Below are 26,300 nucleotides of genomic sequence, written 5' to 3' on the forward strand. Positions count from 1 at the left end.
GGGAACTGACGAGAAAGGGCATCTGGCTTCACGTTCTTAGACCCCAGATGGTAAGAGCCCAACGAGCCTGTCGGTACAGAGGCGTTTAGCCTCCTGGATGTAGGCCAAGTTCTTGTATTCAGTCCAAACCGTAAAGGGATGTTCTGAACCCTCCAAACAGTGCCGCCACTCCTCCAAAGCCAGTTTGACTGCAAGAAGCTCCAATTGCCGAAATCATAGTTCCTCTAGGGATGAAGCTTTTGGTCTGTAGCCGAGCGCTGAGACAGAACCGCACCCACGCCAATGTCAGAGGCATCCACCTCAACCACGAAGGGAAGAGAAGAATCCGCATGAACTAGAATGGGTGCAGACAAAAACCAATGTTTCAGGTCCTAGAACACCTTCTAGCTTACATGCCCAGCCGAACCCTTTGTGAGCTCTGTCAATGGCACAGCCACCGAACTAAAGTATCTCACAAATCTCCAGTAGAAATTAGCAAAACCCCAAAAACGCTGGACTTGCTTGACTGTGCTGGGCCCGCGGCCAGTTGACCACCGCTTCTACCTTTTGGGAGTCCATCCGTACACAGCCCTGAGACACAATGTACTCCAAGAAGGTGATCTGAGGAACGTGAAACTCAAACTTTTCAGCCTTCACAAAGAAGTGGTGAGAGAGGAGTCTTTGAAGAACATGGCGAACATGTTGGATGTGTTCAAACATAGACCTGGTGAAGATGAGGATGTCATCCAGGTATACAAACACGAACTGGTGAAGGAAGTCGCACAGCACGGCCTGGAAAAAGGCTGGAGCATTTGTAAGTCCAAGAGGCATGACACGGTACTCATAATGTCCATTTGGGGTGTTGAATGCTGTCTTCCACTTGGCTCCCTGTCTGATGCACACCAGATTGTACGTGTTCCATAAATCAAATTTTGAGAAATCCGTAGCTCCCAGGAGTCTCTCAAAGGCTGACGACAAAAGGAAGAGGTTAACGGTTCTTGATGGTAATGTTATTTAAACCCCGGTAATCGATACAGGGACGTAATCCCCCACCGCTCTTTCCAACAAAGAAAAATACCCGCTCCTGCAGGTGAAGTGGACGGCCGAATAAAACCAGCCGCCAGCCCCTCCTTATTATAACTGTTCATGGCTGCGGTCTCTGGACCTGAGAGGAGGTTGATGGCACAATCATAGGACCTGTGAGGGGGCAGTTCACTGGCCCTCCGTTTGCTGAAGACCTGACCCAGATCCCAGTAATCCCGAGGTACGCGGGAAAGATCAGGCTTGTCATCCCCAGCCTGGGTAAAGATGTGGAGAGAGTTGCAGGCATGTGAACTGGCATGAAGGATTCCATCCCAGAACTCTTCCCGAGGACCAGTCAATTTGTGGATTATGGTTTGAAAGCCATGGATGTCCAAGAACCAGGGGAAGCTCAGGAGAGTCCACCAAATGTAACTGGATAAACTCCACATGATAATCCAGAAATCATAGCTGAATAGGTATGGTGAGTTGCTTCACCTTCCCAGACCTTTTGGATGGTTGACCATCCAGCTTAGTGAGAGACAGCCCCTGTTGGCGAGCTAATGTGCGATCCAGAAAACAGCCGGTAGCCTATGAAAGCAGGAATGTCCAACTGCTCATTGCCCCACCGCAAGTTGGCTGAAAGCAAGGTGCGTACCGTGTCGGCAGTTGGAGACTATATCTGACTCGCCAGTATTCTCCCGTCTACTCACGAGTCATCCCATTTCCCGTCAGCTTGGGACAGGAGGCACATAAATGTCCAGACCGTCCACAGTAAAGACAACGTTGCTCGTTAATCCTGTGCCTTCTGTCCAGAGCGGAAAGTCTAGTGCGTCGCAATTGCATCGGCTCTTCTGAAGGATATGAAGGAGAACCAGAGCCAAATTGAGAACTCTGACAGGGTACAGGACAAGCAGAGGCAGCATAAGGCAGTGCAACAAATGAAGAATCGACTCCCTCAGCTGGAAACAACTCGGAACCCCTCCGTCCTCTCACGACGACGTTCCCAAAGCCAGTTGTCAATCCGGATGGCCAGAACAATAAGCTTATCCAGAGTGTCAGGGTTGTCCTGGGAAGCCAGTTCATCCTTGAGAACCTCGCTGAGTATGTTCAGAAAGGCTGAGTGAAGTGCCTCTGTATTCTCAGCGGCGAGCGTCCAAATGTCAATGGTGTAATCAGCTATGCTCTGGCTGCCCTGCCGAAGCGCAATGAGTCTTTGATCAGTGTTCCTGCCACTGATGGGGTGATCAAAAACCCTCTTCATCTCCTGGGTGAAGCTTTGCCAATTAAAACAAATGTCTGATTGTTGCTCCCATATGATCATGGCCCAGGCCAGAGCCCGTCCTGAAAGCAAGGAGATGACGTGGCTGTGCTGTACTGAAACAGCTGCAAAAACTAGTCGTGCTGTTGCTGGATGCAGGCCTCGCTCTGCTCCGTTGCCAGTGAATTCATGATTCAGAAATCTGCGAAGTATGGACAAATTCATTGTTTTATTGAAAATGTACAGGTGAATGAGCTATTTTTGTAAAATGTACATTCGGTTTTGAGTCAGGAAATGTGTACCTTTCCTCCTAAAACATTTGCGATTATTTTAAATAATGATTTTATGTAGCCGACTGCCACAGCATCCGAGATGGATAATAACTGAGCATTACACATTAGTTATACAAAGTAAACAGCAAACTACAAATATGTCTAATGACGAAATACTCACAAGTGATGAAGAAAACTACTGGATGGGTGCTGATGGTGTTGTCGAACCATATTTATTTGAGCCTGAGTATTCGGATGAATAATTGAGGCAAGTTGAGCTTCAGATGGCCGCTGCCGCTCTAGCCACCGAAGCTACAACAGCAGCTGGACCACAGCCCCAACCCATCCCCAGGATCAACACAGACCGGTGGTGCAGTTGTGGCAACTGGCTCCAATGCCGACAGATGAGGAACTCTGGTGTCCTGGATTTCTTTTTCTGTATTCCAAGGATGAATCAGAGATGCAACCCTGTTCCAGCTGGGCCTTTCCAAAGAGTAGCTAACCTTCACTTTATTGAATGATAACGTATTATAAACCTCTGAGCGGAATCATTAGTCAGTTTATGTTTTCACATTAGCCCAATTGTATCTTTTAATATCCTTTGGTTTTCTGTCTCCATTATTTCTGATTGTATATCTTGTTCTTATGCATCGTCCCTGAAGAGCTGGCTATACACACGCAGTGCTGCTCGGTTGGCTGCAGAAGTATTTAAAGTGCTTTCTTCATGCTCCTTCACTTTCCCCCACACTTTGTTGTGTTACAGCCTGAATTTAAAATGGATGAAATTGAGATTTTTTTTCACTGGCCTGCACTCAATACCTCATAATGTCAAAGTGGAATTATGTTTTTCAAAATGTTTAGAAATTTATAAAAAATGAAAAAATGAAATGTCTTTGAGTCAATAAGTATTCAACCCCTTTGTTATGGCACACCTAAATAAGTTAAACATTTGCTTAACAAGTCACATAATAAGTTGCATGGACTCACTCTATATGACATAATAGTGTTTAACATGATTTTTGAATGACTACAGTACCTCATCTTCATACCCCACACATACAAATATCTGTAAGGTCCCTTAAACAGAGATACAACCACAAAGACCAAGGAGGTTTTCCAATGCTTTGCAAAAGAAGGGCAGACATTGAATATCCCTCTGAGCATGGTGAAGTTATTCATTACACTTTGGATGGTGTATCAATACACCCAGTCACTACTACTTCCTAACTCAGTTCCCGGAGAGGAAGGAAAACCGCTCATGCATTTCAGCATGAGGCCAATAGTGAATTTACAATAGCTACAGTGTTTCATGGCTGTGAAAGGAGAAAACTGAGGATTAATCAACAACATTGAAGTTCCTCCACAATACTCCACAATTGACAGAGCGAAAATAATGAAGCCTATAGAGAATACAAATATTCCAAAACATGCATCCTGTTTGCTTTAAGGCACTAAAGTAATACTGCAAAAAATGTGGCAAAGTAAGCAACTTTTTGTCCTGATTACAAAGTGTTATGTTTGGGGCAAATCCAACACTTTACTGAGTACCACTCTCCATATTTTCAAGCATGGCTGTACCATGTTATGGGTATGCTTGTTGTATGCTTGTAATCGTTAAGGACTGGGGAGTTTTTCAGGATAAAATAAAGGAAGGAAAACCTGGTTGTCTCCTTTCTAACAGACACTGGGAGATGAATTCACCTTTCAGCAGGACAGTGACCTAAAACACAAGGCCAGATCTACACTGGAGTTGCTTACGAAGAAGACAGTGAATGTTCCTGAGTGGCTAAGTTACAGTTTTGACCATTTTTCAGGTCTATGGCAATGTCTAGCAATGATCAACAACCAATTTGACAGAGCTTGAAGATTTCTGAAAATAATAATGGGCAAATGTTGCACAATCCAGGTGTGGAAAGCTCTTAGAGACTTACCCAGAAAACTCATAGCTGGAATCGCTGCCAAAGGTGTTTCTACAAAGTATTGACTCATGGGTGTAAATACTAATGTAAATTAGATATTTCTTTGTTGAATTTAAAATGATTTTGAAAACATTTCTATAAACATGTTTTCACTTTTATTATGGGGTATTGTATGTAGATGGTCGAGGCTGAAGGGTCTCCCCCACGAGGGCGCACATATACAGTTGTTACCCATCTCCGCAGCTGTGGCCGTCGGCTAAATATAATAATGGTAAATGTTTGAGGTGGAAAAGTACACATTTCCTGACACAAACTAGTGTACATTTGACAAAAATAGCTAATTCAGCTGTACACTGTGGACCCATTTTTCCCCCAGCTGATTCAGTACAGAACTACAGGAAGAGAGAGGGGGAGAGGTCAAACTCCACTCATTTCAATGTATGAAATCACTTGGGAGTTTCTGGATTGGGGTATACTTCTCCTTTAAGAGCTGCAGAGCCAATGCTCTAGTTGGCATGAGAGATGTTGGATGAACTTAACTGCTGTTTAGCTCTCCCTCTTTACATTTTTGAATACAAAAGCCTTTTATTTTGTCTCCCTATTTGGTTTGCTCCATTTTTAGCTGGTGTGGGGTTTTATTTTGGGGTTTTATTTTGGTTTGCCTTTTCTGGGGATATTTTAGTGGGCACTTAAGGTGGGTGTCTTTTAGGACCCCGATTCTTGTTGCTAGTCAACTTTCAGTGGACACCCCCATGAGTGTCTTTGAGAACCCCTCCTAAAACTCCACCTGTTTTGTTCTGGTTGTCCGTGGCTTATTTGTTAGTTCCCTATTTCTGTTGAGTGATGATATTTCTGGTTTTCTTATTGGGGAACATAACACTACTTAGGACCTAAAAGGGTTTTTCTGCTGTCCCCAGGTAGGTTCCAGGTAGAACCCCTTTTAAGTTCCATATACTGTAGAACCATTTACACAGAGGGTTCTACATGGAACTCAAAAGAGTTCTACCTAGAACCAAAAAAGTTTGTGTTATGGAGACAGCCGAAGAACCCCTTTGGAACCCTTTTTTTCTAAGGGAGTACAGACAACATACAGGTACAGTATGTAGAAGCATATATTACACAAATCCACATGCACTAAGTTCACAACGTACCTTACGCTGTACGCTGAGAACTACACGCTTCCTCTGTCTAGCTCTGTCTACCTATAACTCTCTATAGCCCTTTCAGTGTCTCCTCACCTAACTCATGCCAAATACTTCTCTCTAGCTGTCATTATGTACTGTACCATACAGTATGTACCCTTTAACGTGCTCTTCTCTGTAACTTCCGCTGAACATCACGTATGGTACTGTGTTTACTTCACTAAACTTCACAATGTTCCAGTGCAGCTATTTTTTTATCTCAATATCAAGTCATTTCTGGGTAACAATTAAATACCTTACTGTGATTGTTTTCTATTAAAATGGTCAAAAAGAAACAAAAATAGCTTTTTTTAGCAAAGAGCAATTTCCCAAGCAAGAATGTTGCTTGGACTGTCTGGGAGTGGTCTGAGTGGAGAGGGACAAACTGAAAACTAGCTGTTATTGTCCGAGAGGTTTTGGACTCAGAGAGGTTTTGGACTCAGAGAGGTTTTTGGACTCAGAAAGGTTTTTGGACTCAGAGAGGTTTTTGGACTCAGAGAGGTTTTGGACTCAGAGAGGTTTTGGACTTTCTTATTGGTCTATTAAAGTTGCTATATGTGACTTTTTTGGGCGACTGACCAACTCACATAGAAATGTCAGGTCTGTCATTCTCATTGAAAGCATGTCTTAGAAGCAGTAGATCTGTTCCATGTGCATTATTTATATATTTCCTGTTCTTAGATTAGTTCTTGTGTCTTTTACTTTCAGTTTTGTACACCAGCTTCAAACGGCTGAAAATACAATATTTTTGGTTATGGAAAATATATTTCACAGTGGTATAGATGGTACAGTATAATGATTTTCTACAATATACTTGCTTGTTTTGACACTGTCGTAGAAATTACACTCAGGGAAAATCAAAGTCCATCTTAAATTAATCATTCTTTATTATCAGTGCGCTGGAGGGTTCCAATCAACTCAATGCACCAAGTACACATCAATCAATCAGTCAAATGTATTTATAAAGCACTTTTCATATCATCAGATGTCAGAAACCTAGCCTAAAACCCCAAACAGCAACCAATGCAGCTGTACAAGCACGATGGCTAGGAAAATCTACCTAGAAAGGCAGGATCTTTGGAAGACACCTAGAGAGGATCCAGGCTCTCAGGGGTGGCCAGTCCTCTTCTGGCGGTGCCAGGTGTAGATTATAAGAGTACATGGCCATTTAAGGCCAGATTGTGCTTCAAGATGTTCAAACGTTCATAGATGACCAGCAGGGTCAAATATTTATCAGTGGTTTTAGATGGTGCAACAGGTCAGTACCTCAGGAGTAAATTTCAGTTGGCTTTTCATAGCTGACCATTCAGAGGTTGAGACAGCAAGTGCAGTAGAGAGAGAGAGTCGAAAACAGCAGGTCCGGGACAAGGTAGCACGTCCGGTGAACAGGTCAGGGTTCCCTAGCCGCAGGCAGAACAGTTGAAACTGGAGCAGCAGCACGACCAGGTGGACTGGGGACAGCCAAGAGTCATCAGGCCAGTTAGTCCTGAGGCATGATCCTTGGGCTCAGGTCCTCTGGGAGGGGAGGGAGAAAGGGAGAGAGAATTAGAGGGAGCATACTTAAATTCACACAGAATACCAGTAAAAAACAGGAGATAAACAGACTGACCCTAGCCCCCCGGCACATAGACTATTGCCGTATAGATACTGGAGACTGAGACTCGTGAGCGCTGATTTCAAAACTACTGGCTGAAATTATACAAAACCTTCATAACATATATTTAACTGTCTTTAGGCTCTTGCCTATCATCTTCACTAGATATCACCCTTCTTTGTACTCCTTGCAACTCTTTCTCTCTTATCTCTTATTTAGATTGTCCCTCAATCTCGCCGCTGTGTGTCTTTCCTCCTTTGTAAATCCTTAAATCTCCCAGAGTGTTTGTTCCTGTCTTGTGTTCCATGACTATGGTGCATAGCTATCAGTCTGGTTACCTGTCAGCCCTGTGTACAGGCACCGTGTGACAACGATGACCTCTGTGTCTTTTTCACATAACAACCTAACTTCAAAAGAGTGTGATTGTGTGTGTGTGTGTGTGTATGCATGTTTATGTGCGTGTGTGTGTGTGTGTGTGTGTGTGTGTGTGTGTGTGTGTGTGTGTGTGTGTGTGTGTGTGTGTGTGTGTGTGTGTGTGTGTGTGTGTGTGTGTGTGCATGTGTGTGTGTGCGTGTGTGTGTGTGTGTGTGTGTGTGTGTGCGTGTGTGTGTGGTGTGGAGGCAAAGTGAGAGGATGTGAGATGAAGAGAGCAGTTGCAGGAGGAGCTGGATGAGCAGCGGGTGGTCAGTTAATAAGACTGTTCTCCTTTTGGAGAAACAGGATGTGCTTCATGCAGGGTTGATGTGTTTCTGTGTCGATTGGGTATACAGTACATCACATTTTCTGCTGTGTGTGTTTGTGACTTTATCTTATGCTTTGTTCATGTGAATAAAGCTGTTGATTATCTGTATCTGTTAGAAAAGGACTTACCATATCTCATTTCCTGTTATTGTTGTTGCGTCTTGCCCCTCTGTGACACACAGAGCTGTGTGCTCTCTGCTCTGTGTTGGTAACGGTGATTCTTCTGTTCATCTTTAATTGGTGTGTCACACTGGTCATGGGTCATGATGATGTATGTTATTATCGTCCACCAGTCAGCACCACCTGCACAAGCTCTGTGTGCTCCACCCCTTAAATGTCTACTGGGTGGCTGTTGCCATGGCGTCTCCCTGGGAGACGGGCATAGATCAGAGCAGAGTTACCTTAATTAGAGGAGACTGCGTGTGATTGTGCGGTGGAACCTCAGGGCGGCGGGCCGGCAGGAGGTGGATGCTCCAGGGGCCCAGAGCGGAAGCTGGGACCCCCCTCTTCCTCCCCCTCCCTACCTATACCCTGTTCCAACCACAGCCAGTAAACATATGTTGATTGGTTTTATATGCACAGAGAAAGACAACAGATAACCACAGGTGATTACTGTTTTGTTATTAACACCCAAGGGGTACGTTTAGCTTTCTCAATGTTATTAGAATGAACTTGCAAGGATGGAGGATGTTATATCATTAGTTTTGTGTTCATGTATTGTTTACAGTGAGTGTAGAGGATATGTGTAGAGTCTCATTGCCTGCAAAGCTCCAAGCCCTCCAGAAATATTACAACCAAATCATCCCTATCTGTGACAATCTAATGTGGAGGATTATAATGAGTGAAACCCAGGAATGTCATTGAACAAGTGAGAAAATCAGGGTGTGGAATTTAGACTGCTGTGGTACGATGGTTCCCACAGGTCTTCCTGAATGGCTGTTTGATATTTGCTTGTTTATAGGTTGTCATTTCATTTCTCAGGGGATAGGCCTGTCAAAGCCTATTTAAAGAGGTTTTGTTGGTGAAAGCTCAAATTGGAAATGCAGTTTTCTCAAAAGTATTGACTGTCATTTTCTCTGTTCTTTTCTGAATTAGTTTATCCACAGATACGTTCATTCCCATTCATAAACACACACACACACACACACTCCCATTCCCATGGTTATGCATCATATATGTAAGTAGTAATTTATTTAGTTGTTCCTCTGTTTGAATGTGCTGAACACCCTGGCTAGATGTAACATGTTAATGATCATCCTGAGTGGTGTGTGGGCGGGCCGGGGAGAGAGGGTTCTATCCTCTGCATCTCAGATAATCTCAGATAATCACAGGTCTGTGTGTGTGTGAGAGGGGCTCTGCTCTTTTCCCTCTGAGAAGTGAGGGGCCATTATGACCTGTGATCTTTAACAGGGAGCAGACCACAGTGCTCACTGAGAGGAGGCCCTCCATACCAGGGCAGGGTGGAGCAGAGAGGGGGGGGGGGGGGGGTGAGTGGAGCAGAGAGGGGGGGAGGGGGGGTTGAGTGGAGAAGAGAGGGGGGGGTGAGTGGAGCAGAGAGGGGGGGGGTGAGTGGAGCAGAGAGGGGGTGAGTGGAGCAGAGATGGGGTGAGTGGTGCAGAGAGGGGGTGAGTGGTGCAGGGTGAATGGAGCAGAGGGGGGAGGGTGGGTGAGTGGTGCAGAGAGGGGGTGAGTGGTACAGAGAGGGGGTGAGTGGTGCAGATAGGGGGTGAGTGGAGCAGAGAGGGGGGGTGAGTGGAGCAGAGGGGGGAGGGGGGTGAGTGGAGCAGAGGGGGGAGGGTGGGTGAGTGGTGCAGAGAGGGGGTGAGTGGTGAAGAGAGGGGGTGAGTGGTGCAGATAGGGGGTGAGTGGTGCAGAGAGGGGGTGAGTGGTGCAGAGATAGGGTGAGTGGAGCAGAGAGGGGGGGTGAGTGGAGCAGAGGGGGGAGGGGGGGAGTGGTGCAGAGAGGGGGTGAGTGGTGCAGAGGGGGTGAGTGGTGCAGAGAGGGGGGATGAGTGGAGCAGAGAGGGGGGGGGGTGAGTGGTGCAGAGAGGGGGGGTGAGTGGAGCAAAGAGGGGGGGGTGAGTGGAGCAGAGAGGGGGGGTGAGTGGTGCAGAGAGGGGAGGTGAGTGGTGCAGAGAGGGGGGGTGAGTGGAGCAGAGAGGGGGGGTGAGTGGAGCAGAGAGGGGGGGGTGAGTGGTGCAGAGAGGGGAGGTGAGTGGAGCAGAGAGGGGGGGTGAGTGGAGCAGAGAGAGGGGGTGAGTGGAGCAGAGAGAAGGTGAGGGTGGACACAGATAGAAGGAGATGAGTAGGGAATAAAGGGATATTGTAGGAGACCAGGAAGAGGAGGCAGCAGCACAATCTCCAATGGTTTTGGAATTATTTTTGTAATCAGGTACTGTTAAATCAGTGATGGGCTTAAAAAAGCAAGCAGGGATGCATTCAGATTGACTTCCTCAGCACTTATTCTTTGTCATCTCAATGCCAGGCCTCTTCTCCACTTATCTCTCCTTTTTAGTTTGCTTTGCCACTGTCTTTTCTCTCTTCTTTCTGGCTCATCCTCCTTCATGCTCTCCACTCTCATTCTTCTCTCCCTCGTTTCTCTGTGTATGTGTGTGTGTGTGTGTGTGTGTGTGTGTGTGTGTGTGTGTGTGTGTGTGTGTTTGTGTGTGTGTTTGGCACTGAGTCATGTTCTGAGCAGTAAGCAGGTCAAAACCTCTGTCAGAATCTGTGCAGCAGGCTACAGGGACACGGGGGTATCTGTGCATGATAGGGAAAAGAGGAAGAACTGTTTTTTGTATTCCGAGGTCTAGCTTTCTGTCTGAAAGTGTTCCAGTAAATCCTCCTGCTTCTCTGGATTAGTGCAATGCTGCGGTCGCAAATCGGACTGCTAATAGAGTGCCAACCCTCCTCTCCTCTCCCCAACCCTCCTCTCCTCTACTCTCCCCAACCCTCCTCTCCTCTCCTCAACCCTCTCCTCTCCCCAACCCTCCTCTCCTCTCCCCAACCCTCCTCTCCTCTCCCCAAACCTCCTCTCCTCTACTCTCCCCAACCCTCCTCTCCTCTACTCACCCCAACCCTCCTCTCCTCTACCCTCCCCAACCCTCCTCTCCTCTACTCTCCCCAACCCTCCTCTCCTCTACTCTCCCCAACCCCCCTCTCATTGCCTCTCCCCAACCCTCCTCTCCTCCCCTCACCTCTCCCAACCCTCCTCTCCCCAACCCTCCTCTCCTCTCCCCAACTCTCCTCTCCCCAACCTTCCTCCCCTCTCCCCAACCCTCCTCTCCTCTCCCCAACTCTCCTCTCCTCACCTCATCTCTCCCCAACCCTCCTCTCCCCAACCCTCCTCTCCCCAAATCCCCTCTCCCCAACCCTCCTCTCCTCACCAACCCTCCTCTCCTCTACCCTCCCCAACCCTCCTCTCCTCTACTCTCCCCAACCCCCCTCTCATTGCCTCTCCCCAACCCTCCTCTCCTCCCCTCACCTCTCCTCTCCTCACCTCACCTCTCCCCAACTCTCCTCTTCCCAACCCTCCTCTCCTCTCCCCAACTCTCCTCTCCTCTCCCCAACTCTCCTCTCCCCAACCCTCCTCCCCTCTCCCCAACCCTCCTCTCCACAACCCTCCTCTCCTCTCCTCTCCTCTCCCCAACCCTCCTCTCATCTACTCTCCCCAACCCTCCTCTACTCTCCCCAACCCTCCTCTCCTCTACTCTCCCCAACCCTCCTCTCCTCTCCCCAACCCTCCTCTCCTCTCCTCAACCCTCTACTCTCCCCAACCCTCCTCTACTCTCCCCAACCCTCCTCTCCTCTCCCCAACCCTCCTCTCCTCTCCCCAACCCTCCTCTACTCTCCCCAACCCTCCTCTCCTCCACTCTCCCCAACCCTCCTCTACTCTCCCCAACCCTCCTCTCCTCTCCCCAACCCTCCTCTCATCTACTCTCCCCAACCCTCCTCTACTCTCCCCAACCCTCCTCTCCTCTACTCTCCCCAAACCTCCTCTACTCTCCCCAACCCTCCTCTCCTCTACTCTCCCCAACCCTCCTCTCCTCTCCTCTCCTCAACCCTCTCCTCTCCCCAACCCTCCTCTCCTCTCCCCAACCCTCCTCTCCTCTCCCCAACCCTCCTCTCCTCTACTCTCCCCAACCCTCCTCTCCTCTACTCTCCCCAACCCTCCTCTCCTCTACTCACCCCAACCCTCCTCTCCTCTACCCTCCCCAACCCTCCTCTCCTCTACTCTCCCCAACCCTCCTCTCCTCTACTCTCCCCAACCCCCCTCTCATTGCCTCTCCCCAACCCTCCTCTCCTCCCCTCACCTCTCCCAACCCTCCTCTCCCCAACCCTCCTCTCCTCTCCCCAACTCTCCTCTCCCCAACCTTCCTCCCCTCTCCCCAACCCTCCTCTCCTCTCCCCAACTCTCCTCTCCTCACCTCATCTCTCCCCAACCCTCCTCTCCCCAACCCTCCTCTCCCCAACTCCCCTCTCCTCTCCCCAACTCTCCTCTCCTCACCTCACCTCTCCCCAACTCTCCTCTTCCCAACCCTCCTCTCCTCTCCCCAACTCTCCTCTCCTCTCCCCAACTCTCCTCTCCCCAACCCTCCTCCCCTCTCCCCAACCCTCCTCTCCTCTCCCCAACTCTCCTCAACCCTCCTCTCCTCTCCCCAACTCTCCTCTCCCCAACCCTCCTCTCCTCTCCCCAACTCTCCTCTCCCCAACCCTCCTCCCCTCTCCCCATCCCTCCTCTCCTCTCCCCAACTCTCCTCACCTCACCTCTCCCCAACCCTCCTCTCCCCAACCCTCCTCCCCTCTCCCCAACTCTCCTCTCCCCAACCCTCCTCTCCTCTCCCCAACTCTCCTCTCCCCAACCCTCCTCTTCTCTTCCCAACCCTCCTCTCCTCTTTCCCCTTGACCTTTCCAACCCCTCCCTCTACTCTGCCTTCTAGCAATCCACCCATCTATCCATCCATATATTAATCAATCCAGCCATCCATCCATCGTTCCATCTATTTCCAGACACTCTGCAATACATTGTATTTCTCTCCTCGGTATCTGACAGGAATGTTCAGTGGCATTAAGGCAGACATCTGTTTGGGTTTGGCTCCATCTCTCGCTAGTCTCTTTTTCCCTCCCTTTTAATCTGGCTGGCAACCGCAGTGTTTCAGCAGGATGGCCATGTTTGCTTAGCTTGCGTTTTTCTTTCTCCAGTTCTTTTTTCTGATATTCTAATGTCACTGCAGCAGAGATATTTACATTTCTTCAGGCAGGGTATCTGCATTTTTAAACCAGGCCCATGGATTGTGTTTACATATGAATCACACACACACACATCTTAATCAAGAATAGGTGCACAGCATGACAGCAAGGTTAGTGTCAGAGACCAAAGTGCATTTTTGTTTCATTGGTTCTTTACTTTGATTCTTTTAACACTCTGGAGAGTGGAATCGTGAACTGATGAAATTACGCCCACTCTTTAGTTCAACATGGGAAATATTTAACTCTCTCCCTTTATCTATCCCCATCTCTCCTTCTCGCACTCCCTCCCTCCCTCTCTCCCCCTTCCTTCTCTCCCTCCTTCTCTCCCCCCTCCCTCCCTCGCTCCCCCTCTATCTCTCCCTCCCTCTCTCCCTCCCTCCCTCTCTCCCTCCCTCCCTCTCTCTCCCTCCCTCCCTCTCTCTCCTCTGTCAGATGGGAAGGTATATGCGCTAGGAGGGATGGCAGCTGACACGACGCCCCAGGCTCTGGTGAGGGTTTATGAGCCGGAGAAGGACCAATGGCAGCCCCTGACCTCTATGCCCACGCCCCGCTATGGAGCCGCCTCCTTCCTGAGAGGCAACAAGATCTACGTGCTGGGTAGGCCACTCCCCCATCCCCCCATACCCCCATCCCTTCCCCTTCTGTCCAGTCACATCCCAGAGGAATGGCAGTATCATCGCCTCTGACCACTCAGAAGACAGCATGCAGAGAGAGGTCAAAAGAGAGATTAGGCAGGTGGACCACAGTTAGATTGTTGGCCTGTAGTTAAATGGCAGCCTGCGGGACATGTTTCAGGACACAGTGTCCTCCATGCCAAACAGGCTCAAGCACCGGCCAACACTGGCCCCTCTCTCTCCCCCAACTGTGTTTCACTCTGGTCAGATCTGACCTACAGTACGGCCACACACTCCACATGTAAACGCTGTTGTACCACACACATTTAAATATGCACGTTTCTAAATGACCATGAGGATCAGAGGAACCTGTGCTGAATAGGAGAGCAACACTCACACATACAAACACACACATACACACACACACACACTCTTGCTCAGACATCTGGGAAGGGTCGGGCCCATCAGCCTCTCATGCTCTACAGAACTCTACAGAGTCTTGACTCACTCTGTGAGAGTTCCAAAAACAGGCAGGGAGTGAGGGACAGACAGAAAGAAAACAGACAGGGAGTGAGGGACAGACAGAAAGAGGACAGACAGAAAGAAAACAGACAGGGAGTGAGGGACAGACAGAATGAAAACAGACAGGGAGTGAGGGACAGACAGAAAGAGGACAGACAGAAAGAAAACTTACACGGAGTGAGGGACAGACAAAAAGAAAACAGACAGGGAGTGAGGGACAGACAGAAAGAAAACAGACAGGGAGTGAGGGACAGACAGAAAGAAAACAGACAGGGAGTGAGGGACAGACAGAAAGAAAACAGACAGGGAGTGAGGGACAGACAGAAAGAAAACAGACAGGGAGTGAGGGACAGACAGAAAGAGGACAGACAGAGAGAAAACAGACAGAAAGAAAACAGACATGGAGTGAGGGACAGACAGAAAGAAAACAGACAGGGAGTGAGGGACAGACAGAAAGAAAACAGACATCTAGTGAGGGACAGACAGAAAGAAAACAGACAGGGGGTGAGGGACAGACAGAAAGAAAACAGACAGGGAGTGAGGGATAGACAGAAAGAAAACAGACAGGGGGTGAGGGACAGACAGAAAGAAAACAGACAGGGAGTGAGGGACAGACAGAAAGACAACAGACAGGTGGTGAGGGACAGACAGAAAGAAAACAGACAGGGAGTGAGGGACAATCAGAAAGAAAACAGACAGGGAGTGAGGGACAGACAGAATGAAAACAGACAGGGAGTGAGGGACAGACAGAAAGAAAACAGACAGGGAGTGAGGGACAGACAGAAAGAGGACAGACAGAAAGAAAACAGACATGGAGTGAGGGACAGACAGAAAGAAAACAGACATGGAGTGAGGGACAGACAGAAAGAAAACAGACAGGGAGTGAGGGACAGACAGAAAGAGGACAGACAGAAAGAAAACAGACATGGAGTGAGGGACAGACAGAAAGAAAACAGACATGGAGTGAGGGACAGACAGAAAGAAAACAGACAGGGAGTGAGGGACAGACAGAAAGAAAACAGACATGGAGTGAGGGACAGACAGAAAGAAAACAGACAGGGAGTGAGGGACAGACAGAAAGAAAACAGACAGGGAGTGAGGGACAGACAGAAAGACAACAGACAGGGAGTGAGGGACAGACAGAAAGAAAACAGACAGGGAGTGAGGGACAGACAGAAAGAAAACAGACAGGGAGTGAGGGACAATCAGAAAGATAACAGACAGGGAGTGAGGGACAGACAGAAAGAAAACAGACAGGGAGTGAGGGACAGACAGAAAGAAAACAGACAGGGAGTGAGGGACAGACAGAAAGACAACAGACAGGGAGTGAGGGACTGACCGAAAGAAAACAGACAGGGAGTGAGGGACAGACAGAAAGAAAACAGACAGGGAGTGAGGGACAGCTGTAGATCTGTTCTCTGAGTCTCTGAGCAAACATGTTCGATCTGATTTCAAATAGGTCATGAGACCAGATTAAACAGATTAGGTCATTATTCACATTCATTCACTGGTACCAGCACTGCAGCTGTGGACAACAGTCCTAGTTTTAGAATACTTTTTAACTTGTAGGAGTAGAGACATCTACATATATGGCTGTGTAGGAGGGAAAACATTTGAAAAAGATGGCTTCTTATGAATATTCGTAAGTGATCTCCATTCCCAGCAAAAGAGTATAACCACATCCTCCTCTCCATGGCTGGTACATCTATCTGGTGTTACTGTCTGCCTGCCTGCCTGCCTGCCTGCCTGCTTGCTTGCTTGCCTGCCTGCCTGCCTGCCTGCCTGCCTGCCTGCCTGCCTGCCTGCCTGCCTGTCTGCCTGCCTGCCTGCCTGTCTGTCTGCCTGCCTGCCTGCCTGTCTGTCTGTCTGTCTGTCTGTCTGTCTGTCTGTCTGCCTGCCTGCCTGCCTGTCTGTCTGTCTGTCTGATCCATCTGGTGTTACTGTCTGTCTGACACACCCTATCCCCTCTGCCCTGACGAGTTGACACTTGCAACGGGCGGGGGGGGAGTGATTTTTAAATGGACCACCCTTGGTTGGAAATTTGTCACTCGTTCATCCCACGATGATTGTGTTTTCAGCCACCGGTAGCTTGTGGGTGCTTTATATGTGCTAACAAAGAACAATCTTCTGAAACTCGTCAATCTATTCTTGTTCTGAGAAATGAAGGCTATTCCATGTGAGAAACTGCCAAGAAACTGAAGATATCGTACAACGCTGTGTACTACTCCCTTCACAGAACAGCACAAACTGTCTCTAAACAGAATAGAAAGAGGAGTGGGAGGCCCCGGTGCACAACTGAGCAAGAGGATAAGTACATTAGAGTGTCTAGTTTGAGAAACAGATGCCTCATAAGTCCTCAACTGGCAGATAGATATACCCGAAAAACATGCGTCTCAATGTCAACAGTGAAGAGGCGACTCTGGGATGCTGGCCTTCTGGGCAGATTTGTGAAGAAAAAGCCATATCTCAGACTGGCCAATAAAAATAAAAGATTAAGATGGGCAAAAGAACACAGACACAGGACAGAGGAACTCTGCCTAGAAGAATGCTATTCATTGACTACAGCTCAGCGTTCAACACCATAGTGCCCTCCAAGGTCATCAATAAGCTAATGACCCTCGGACTAAACACCTTCCTCTGCAACTGGATCCTGGACTTCCTGACGGGTCGCCCCCAGGTATTAAGGGTGGGTAACAACACTGATCCTCAACACAGGGGCCCCTCAGGGGTGCGTGCTCAGTCCCCTCCTGTACTTCCCGTTCACTCATGACTGCACGGCCAGGCTCGACTCCAACACCATCATTAAGTGGGCACGACATAACCTATTCCCCCTCAGGAGACTGAAAAGATTTGGCATGGGTCCTCAGATCCTCAAAAGGTTCCACAGCTGCATCACTACCTGGTATGGCAACTGCTCAGCCTCCGACTGCAAGGCACTAGAGAGCGTAGTGTGAACGGCCCAGGACATCACTGAGGCCAAGCTTCCTGACATCCAGGACCTCTATACCAGCCGGTGTCAGAGGAAAGCCCTAAAAATTGTCAAAGACTCTAGCCAACCTAGTCATAGTCTGTTCTCTCTGTTACCACACGGCAAGCGGTACCGGAGCGCCAAGTCTAGGTCCAAGAGGCTTTTAAACAGCTTCTACCCACAAGCCATAAGACTCCTGAACATCTAATAAAATAGCTACCCAGACTATTTGCACCCCCCCCCCCCCCCCCCCCCCCCACCGCTTTTACACCACTGCTATTCTCTGTTATCATCTATGCATAGTCATTTTAATAACTCCACCTACATGTACATACTACCTCAACTAACCGGTGCCCCGGCACATTGACTCTGTATTGGTACCCCCCTGTATATAGTCTCGTAATTGTTATTTTACTGCTGCTCTTTAATTACTTGTTACTTTTATTTCTTATTCTCATCCGTATTTTTGTAAACTGCATTGTTGGTTAGGGGCTTGTAAGTAAGCATTTCACTGTAAGGTCTACACTGGTTGTATTCAGCATGTGACTAATAAGATTTGATTTGAGGGTAAGTGGACGAGGGTCTTCCCATCAATTTCACCCTGCTGAGGTGTGGGAGAAGGATCCTGTGTTCACAATGTATAGTGTACTCTAGCTACATGTTGATGCCCTTTTCATGTATATAGTAGCCTTTTCAGTTCACTCCATAAACTCAATGATTTAATGTGAAACAAACACGTTGTTGTACAGGCAAAATAAGATTGGTGCTGAAATTGTAGTATGCGGACTACCTTATATGGATAGAACTGTCATAAAGTGGCATTGGTTTCTATAATGATTTTGCTTGCATATGGGACTGTGTTTCTGGCTGCCAGACTGTTAGTTCTCACCCAGTCCAGTGTGTATGAGGTTCAGTTCAATATGGCGGTCTGTCATCAAAGCTGTCTGAGTGGGTGTGTATGTGAATACTGCCCATCTTCACTGTGAGAAGCTTTTCGGAGCCCGTCCATACACTCTCTCTGAGAACATCTTGTACATCAGCTGCTACTCTGAGTGGTGTACAGCCCGGAATGTGTAGCTATTCTTCACTCCTATCTTGTATTTTATCTCTCTCTCTCTCTCTCTCTCTCTCTCTCTCTCTCTCTCTCTCTCTCTCTCTCTCTCTGTCTCTGTCTCTGTCTCTCTGTCTCTCTCTCTCTCTCTCTCTCTGTCTACTGATGGAGGACCGCAGGGCTTCCAGACAGGGCTGCCAGGCAGGGCTGCCAGATAGTGCTCGCTGGCTGGCGAGAGGTAACAGACTCAGCCTGCAGAGCAGACCCATACTTTTGGACTCCAGTGTGACAACCAGGGATCTGAACTGAAGACGTGTAGTAAATGTGACATTTTCCACAGAGCATTTCCCAGACTCCCATGTTTCAGCTTCCTGAGTAGGAGAGGGGCCGGGGCTGTTCATTAGCCTTATGCTAATCACACTGTTATACTGTTACAATATAACAACCACACCCCTGTACAATATAGTACATGTACCTACTGTAAATCTAATAAATGTACACAGTTAGAAAAATGAAGCAGTGCTACTCGTCTAATGGCCCTCTACTCTGTGTTATGATTAATTGAACAGGCACAAACACTTTTCTTGGCTCATTGGACTACAGTAGGATGTGTCTGGTACCTCCCTTTGAGTTGTTTTCTTTGGATGAATAATAATGTCGTATGTAACTGAATACACAGACTGTGACATGTGATGCCCATGAATAAAACCAGAATATTACCTGAAGCACGCCATGTCAGGCTTTGTGTCTGTGTCAGCAATCAGTGTGTGATCACAGGGGGAATACTGTCGGCAGGTCCAGGCTGATCAAGCCTCTGATACCGACATGCTGTAGTGCAAACTGTCTACTCAAACACGGATAGAAACTTCAGCCCAAGTCCAATAGGATCCACACCTTTCTCACTACCTGCAGGTCCAACAGCATAGCAGAGTGACTGACACGGTGTATGATCTTCACTATACACACTGCCAGCCAGACCCAAAGTGGAATACTCATCACTACACACACACACACACACACACACACACACTCTCTCTGGGTACCTGTCATGTTTGGTGGGTTTTGTTGGGTCAGGAGTGAGCATGGGGGAGAGAGAGCCTGGGGCTGTCACGGAGAGAGAGAGGGAGGATCAGAAAGGTGAGAAACCAATGGAACAAGAGAATACAAATATCTTAATATCTGGAGGTGCCAAGCTTATATTTGAGAACACATCCCAGGATATTTGGCTGCTCCTATCAGATATGGAATCAGCTAATGAAGGTCAACCATTTCCAACCATCCATTTAGTGCCAATGTTGTTTTTATTTAGTTATTATTATTCATTTTTATAACTGTTTCTCCCTCGCTCTCACATCTCGTCCCTCCCACCTATTCTGACCCGTCATCTCTCTCCTCTCTCATTCCTTCTCTCTCATGCCCTGCTGCCCACTCCTTCTGACCCTCTCCTTTCTCTCCATTCCTCCCTGGCAGGTGGGCGTCAGGGCAAGCTTCCTGTCACAGCCTTCGAGGCCTTTGACCTGGAAATGAAGAGCTGGACGCATTACCCCTGCATCCCCAGCCGCCGGGCCTTCGCCTGCAGTGCTGCTACCGAGCGGGGCTTCTTCAGCCTGGGAGGGCTCCAGCAGCCTGGCCCCCACAACTTCTACTCCAGACCACACTTCGTCAGCACAGTGGAGGAGTATGACCCAGAACAGGGTGAGTCAATTCAGAGTTTACACAGACACATACTTACAGGGGCTCCAGTCACACAATTAAAGAAAACAATATATATTGTTCTCTATATTGTTCATTTATATTGTATCTTGGGGCTCCAGTACTCTAGTTCAATCAGCCAGACTTGCAAGATGAACTTATGTGGCTCAGCATTCTGTCACCCCCTATACAGTTGAAGTCGGAACTTTACATACACTTAGGTTGGAGTCATTAAAAGTCGTTTTTCAACCACTCCACAAATTTCTTGTTAACAAACTATAGATTTGGCAAGTCGGTTAGGACATCTACTTTGTGCATGACACAAGTAATTTTTACAGCAATTGTTTACAGACAGATTATTTCACTTATAATTCACTGTATCACAATACCAGGGGGTCAGAGGTTTACATACACTAGGTTGACTGTGCCTTTAAACAGCTTGGAAAGCTCCAGAAAATGTAATGGTTTTAGAAGCTTCTGATAGGCTAATTGACATAATTTGAGTCAATTGGAGGTGTACCTGTGGATGTATTTCAAGAACTACCTTCAAAGTCAGTGCCTCTTTACTTGACATCATGGGAAAATCAAAAGAAATCAGCCAAGACCTCAGAAAAAAAATTATAGACCTTCACAAGTCTGGTTCATCCTTGGGAGCAATTTCCAAATGCCAAAAAGGTGCTAGGTTCATCTGTACAAGCAATAGTACGCAAGAGTAAAAACCATGGGACCACACAGCCGTCATACCACTCAGGAAGGAGATGCGTTCTGTCTCCTAGAGATGAATGTACTTTGGTGCCAAAAGTGCAAATCAATCCCAGAAGAACAGCAAAGGACCTTGTGAAGATGGAGGAAACAGGTACAAAAGTATCTATATCCACAGTAAAATGAGTCCTACATCGACATAACCTGAAAGGCCGCTCAGCAAGGAAGAAGCCACTGCTCCAAAACCGCCATAAAAAAGCCAGACTACGGTTTGCAACTGCACATGGGGACAAAGATCGAGGTTTGCAAGCCAAAGAACACCATCCCAACCGTGAAGCACGGGGGTGGCAGCATCATGTTGTGGGGGTGCTTTGCTGCAGGAGGGACTGGTGCACTTCACAAAATAGATGGCATCATGAGGGAGGAAAGGTATGTGGATATATTGAAGCAGCATCTCAAGACATCAGTCAGGAAGTTAAAGCTCGCTTGCAAATTGGTCTTTCAAATGGACAATGACCCCAAGCATACTTCCAAAGTTGTGTCAAAATGGCTTAAGGACAACAAAGTCAAGGTATTGGAGTGGTCATCACAAAGCCTTGACCTCAATCCTATAGAAAATTTGTGGGCAGAACAGAAAAAGCGTGTGCGAGCAAAGGAGGCCTACAAACCTGACTCAGTTACACCAGCTCTGTCAGGAGAAATGGGCCAAAATTCACCCAACTTTTTGTGGGAAGCTTGTGTGAGGCTACCTGAAACGTTTGACCCAAGTTAAACAATTTAAAGACAATGCCACCAAATACTAATTGAGTGTATGTAAACTTCTGACCCACTGGGAATGTGATGAAAGAAATAAAAGCTGAAATAAATCCTTCTCTGTACTATTATTCTGACATTTCACATTCTTAAAATAAAGTGGTGATCCTAACTGATGTAAGACAGGGAATTTTTATTAGGATTAAATGTCAGGAATTGTGAAAAACTGAGTTTAAATGTAATTGGCTAAGGTGTATGTAAACCTCCGACTTCAACTGTATATGCTACCCATACATGTGTAATATCAACCTCAGTTATATAAACGCAACTCAACCCTTATCTACTGTCACACACTCGGCTTACTCTCCTAACACATCCACTAAGAAAACACTTCTGCATCTTTCCACTACTTTTGAAAGCATATCCCTGCTTGAGGTCAGGCAAGGTGGGTTTGGGTGTTACTGAGTCACAGAGCCGTCGAATAGGGTCTTGATCACACGTTTGCCTACTGCAGCAGCGTACTGGTACACTGAGACAGATATTCCAGAACTGTGCTGTGTATGATTCACCTTCCACTTCTGGATTAATCCCAGCGCGTGTGTCTTGGGTGTGTGTGCGTGCATGTGGGAGGGGAATCTTATTCTCTGTCCATATTAACATTTTATATTTTACTCCCTGCTGTGTATTTCCGGTCCTGATATAAGGCATACTGTATAACCTTTGCAGTTGCTGAAATTAAAAGCCAGATGAGTTTAGTTTCATTTGGCTTTTGAAGATCTGGATTTATTCTGAAGAACAAAGCATCCCAAGCTTTTCACGGTGAAAAGGTGACCTCCTGTGTGTGTGTGTGTGTGTGTGTGTGTGTGTGTGTGTGTGTGTGTGTGTGTGTGTGTGTGTGTGTGTGTGTGTGTGTGTGTGTGTGTCCTTAATGGGTGAGCGATTTTGTGGTTAGTGTGCTCTGTCTCCCTCTCAATTCCTTTCCATTCATTGCGTCCCTGCTAGGACCCAGGGGTAAACTCAAGGCACGGTGGCCAGGCAATCGCCTCAGACCGATAATAGAATAGCAGCTCAAAAACAGGCCCAGTCAAAGAAGTGCATTTATATTCAATCTCCCTCTGCCTCGTAGGATAGTCATGAAATTCCATCTTAGAAGTGTCTATTCCGATGCAGTGAATAGTAGAAAGAGAAACTTGTTGTAAAGAAATAGAACTGATGGATTTTTAAACGCTTCCTACTGGTGTCAATGCAATTGTTACACATGTCATGGAGTTTCTCTTTTGTAGGGGAATGCATGAAGATGTAGTCTGGCTAACACCTAACTCAAAGTCCTCCTGACTTCAGAGTCTGGAAAGGCTGTCTTGATGTTGTCGGTATGATGCATGGATAATGAAGGGGGCTGTGCTTTTCCTGGTTGGTTTTCCTTTATGTCTTTCTCACACAAACACCCACATGGACAGCCGCACACAGCCCTGAGCACTGCCCCCTTCCATTATAACTGTTGGATTTTCAAATCGCTCAGAAATTGAGCGGATGCATTGATTGGTTCTCTCAAAAGTTACTTTTGAGAGAACCAATCGATGCAACTTTTGAGAGAACCAATCAATGCGTCCGCTCAATTTCTGAGCGAATACTGCATTTACAATAGCCTCCTGTCCAGACCAGTGTGTCTCAGCTCTCCCTGGGCTGTGAGTCACGTGAGCTGCGTCAGCCAGGCTATGAAAGATAGGCCTGTCGTGAAGAAAATTCCATTGTACTGTGCTGCAATGTAATATATTTGAGTCTAATACATTAGGGCTGGTTACATGAAGCAGGAGGGTTATGCAGGTTGTAACCGGTTCATTTTTACATCCTCAAATGTTTTAATCAAGACAGTTTGCATGTAAATGTCCAATCATGAAAATGAATGGCTGCACAAGGCAGAACAGCATGCCCAGTTAATGGAACATAGTGTGCCCCCTCTGTGTGGGTTGTGTATGTGTGTGTGTAAGAGAGCGGGAGAGAGAGCGAGGTGGCCATAATTCCATTATCACCTCACCTATTACTGTGCAGCCTGGAGATAATACAGTATGTTTTATATACTGTATGTTTTATGTACAGTATGTTTTATGTACAGTAATCACCAGCACACAGTTTACAGGCCATATCCTCAATTACACATCTCTTATCTGCCCATTTACAACTGTGTAGCACTGAGCTGAGGAAACCTGTGGGTGTGTTGGTGGGTGACAGCATGTGTGACTATGAGCCTAATAGGGTGAAGAAGAAGGAACAGACAGTGGGACTAGTCCCACCACTCTGACTCTTACCATACACCTTCTTGACTACACAGTGTTAACCTCAATAAATACTGGCTATCGACCATGTGCTTAAACGGAGTATTCATGTCTTTAGGATTTCACTGTTGAACGGAATATTTGACTTACTCTTTCAGTTGAAATTATTTTTGGAGAAAACCTTTTAGTTTCCATCAAACCGAACCATGAATTGAAGGGAGGGACATGTGAGATGCCACTCAGCCATATGAAGGAGCAGCCATGCCTGGGAAACATGCCAATCAACCATAGGAAGGAGCAGCCATGCCTGGGAAACATGCCACTTAGCCATACGAAGGAGCAGCCATGCCTGGGAAACATGCCAATCAGCCATAGGAAGGAGCAGCCATGCCTGGGAAACATGCCACTTAGCCATACGAAGGAGCAGTCATGCCTAGGAAACATGCCACTCAGCCATATGAAGGAGCAGCCATGCCTGGGAAACATGCCAATCAGCCATACGAAGGAGCAGCCATGCCTGGGAAACATGCCACTTAGCCGCATGAAGGAGCCTGGGAAACATGCCACTCAGCCATATGAAGGAGCAGCCATGCCTGGGAAACATGCCAATCAGCCATACGAAGGAGCAGCCATGCCTGGGAAACATGCCACTTAGCCGCATGAAGGAGCCTGGGAAACATGCCACTCAGCCATATGAAGGAGGAGCCATGCCTGGGAAACATGCCACTCAGCCATATGAAGGAGCAGCCATGCCTGGGAAACATGGCACTTAGCCGCATGAAGGAGCCTGGGAACATGCCACTCAGCCATACGAAGGGGATCCAATTGACCCGGTGCTCTATAGCTATTATTATGCACTCATTTGAATTCCCATCCCAGTCTCACTTTAAGTACTGCACATCTGCTTAATGGTAATGGCTGAATTATCATCTTGAGTTCCCATGGAGGAGCTATTATTGAAGACTCAATATTAAGATCCTTCCCTCTTAAGCACCCCCCCAGGCGCCATGTTAAAAGCCATTATGGTGGTTGGTTTGTAGAGGGCCGAGGGTGGAGAGTGAGTTTTTATCCTCTGGCTGCCTCTCTGGTTAATAGTTTCTCTGAGAATGATGGTACATCCTCACTAAAAGATTGAACATTCCCCATTTTGTGTGTGACTGTGTTAGTGATGTTAAAATGCCCTGTTTTCAGTCATATTTCATATTCTGCCATAGTTAACGTGTTTTCCCACCATGTCACCTGCAGCAGTTAAGAGTGTCAATTGAATGTGTGGGTAATATGTGTGGAATACGGATTGGCTAATTGTGTAATTATAGGTCCCTCCCACCAATTTGAGTTGATTGAATACAGGTGTATATGTGTTTGGGGGAGAAAGGCAATTGGAAGATGGGGGAGGGTCTTTTAGAACTTAGTAGGGCTCTTTTTCTTTCTTCCCCCCCTCAGGAGTACTGAGTCAGGGAAGAGTATTTCATAATGTGGAGCTAATGTTGTAAACCGTGATTGACCTTAAATGCACCTTAAAGGTATGTTTGCAGACCTCCATTATATCATGGAACGGACCTGGGGATAGTGGACGACTGTAGGTCGAGTATAGGGCATAGGATTTCCCTTGATGAGGCAAAAAAAAGAGATTTAGACTTGAAAAGTAGAACATTGTCAGGTCAAGTCGGTAATTGGACAAAGGAGGAGGATTGGAGGGAATGAGAGGTGAGGTTGAAAAGACTGAGGGAGGCAGAGGATGGGTGTGAATCTGTCGAAGGGAGCAGGCGCTCCGTGTGATGCAATTTGGGGAAAGACCTGTATCTTGTTTTACGCTTAGGTACAGGGCTCCGTTGGAGGGAATGATTTCTGGGGTAGCGTTAAGTGTGGAGGTGGAGCAGTTGAAGGTTCCTGGTGTTTGTGACGCCCGCCGTTTGGTGTGACGCAGACGGAGTGTCCGGTACGAGAGAGGCAGGTTGAGGTGACCAGGGTCAGAGTAGTGCAGAAGGTGTCGTATGATGAGGTAGTGAAGAAGGGTAGAGGAGGGATGAAGGGTGGGTGATTCTGAGAGGATCCCTGTGAATTGTAGTTCTGTGACAGAACAGCGGGATTGGCTAATGAGTGATATGTTTCATTAAGGTTGGCTTTTTAGCATTCATAGCAATGGTTATCAACTGTACCGCAGAGATGGAACGTAAATCACAGAAAATAGATGTTGTGGTGGCAGCTGCAGAGAAGTTCTTGGGGGTAGGAGATTTGACTTCAGAAGAGTTACAGGGTGTGTTGAGTGGTAGTGTCCCGTCCTCTCAGGTCGTCGGCCTGGGGTTGGATCAGAGAGGGTTAAAGTAGTGGAATAAAGTTTTAATGAGGATAGGGTTAGTTGGTAGGGTAATTTAAAAATATGTATATGTTTTATTTTTCCTGGTTTCCTTTTTATATCACAGTGTAATGGATCTATACTATAGTTCAGTTGGGGGTGGTAATGCAACATATAGAATGCCAACGGCTGTTAAATAAGAAGGCGTTAGTTGG

General features: G+C 47.2%; 1 protein-coding gene across 2 annotated transcripts in view; it reads left to right on the plus strand.

Annotated features, from left to right (window-relative positions):
* klhdc8b (kelch domain containing 8B) overlaps positions 1-26,300 on the plus strand; it is a 104,264-nt gene that overhangs the window by 53,233 nt on the left and 24,731 nt on the right. Inside the window, exons 2-3 of one of the 2 annotated variants that reach the window (XM_036988215.1) lie at positions 13,647-13,811; positions 19,840-20,064. In XM_036988215.1, coding sequence (XP_036844110.1) covers positions 13,647-13,811; positions 19,840-20,064 — 390 coding nt within the window. Of the gene's footprint in view, positions 1-13,646; positions 13,812-19,839; positions 20,065-24,978; positions 25,313-26,300 lie in introns of those variants that run through there. The other variant, XR_005053268.1, reaches the window with a different exon arrangement.

The sequence above is a fragment of the Oncorhynchus mykiss genome, chromosome 9 (genome assembly GCF_013265735.2).
Source record: "Oncorhynchus mykiss isolate Arlee chromosome 9, USDA_OmykA_1.1, whole genome shotgun sequence".
Taxonomy (NCBI): domain Eukaryota; kingdom Metazoa; phylum Chordata; class Actinopteri; order Salmoniformes; family Salmonidae; genus Oncorhynchus; species Oncorhynchus mykiss.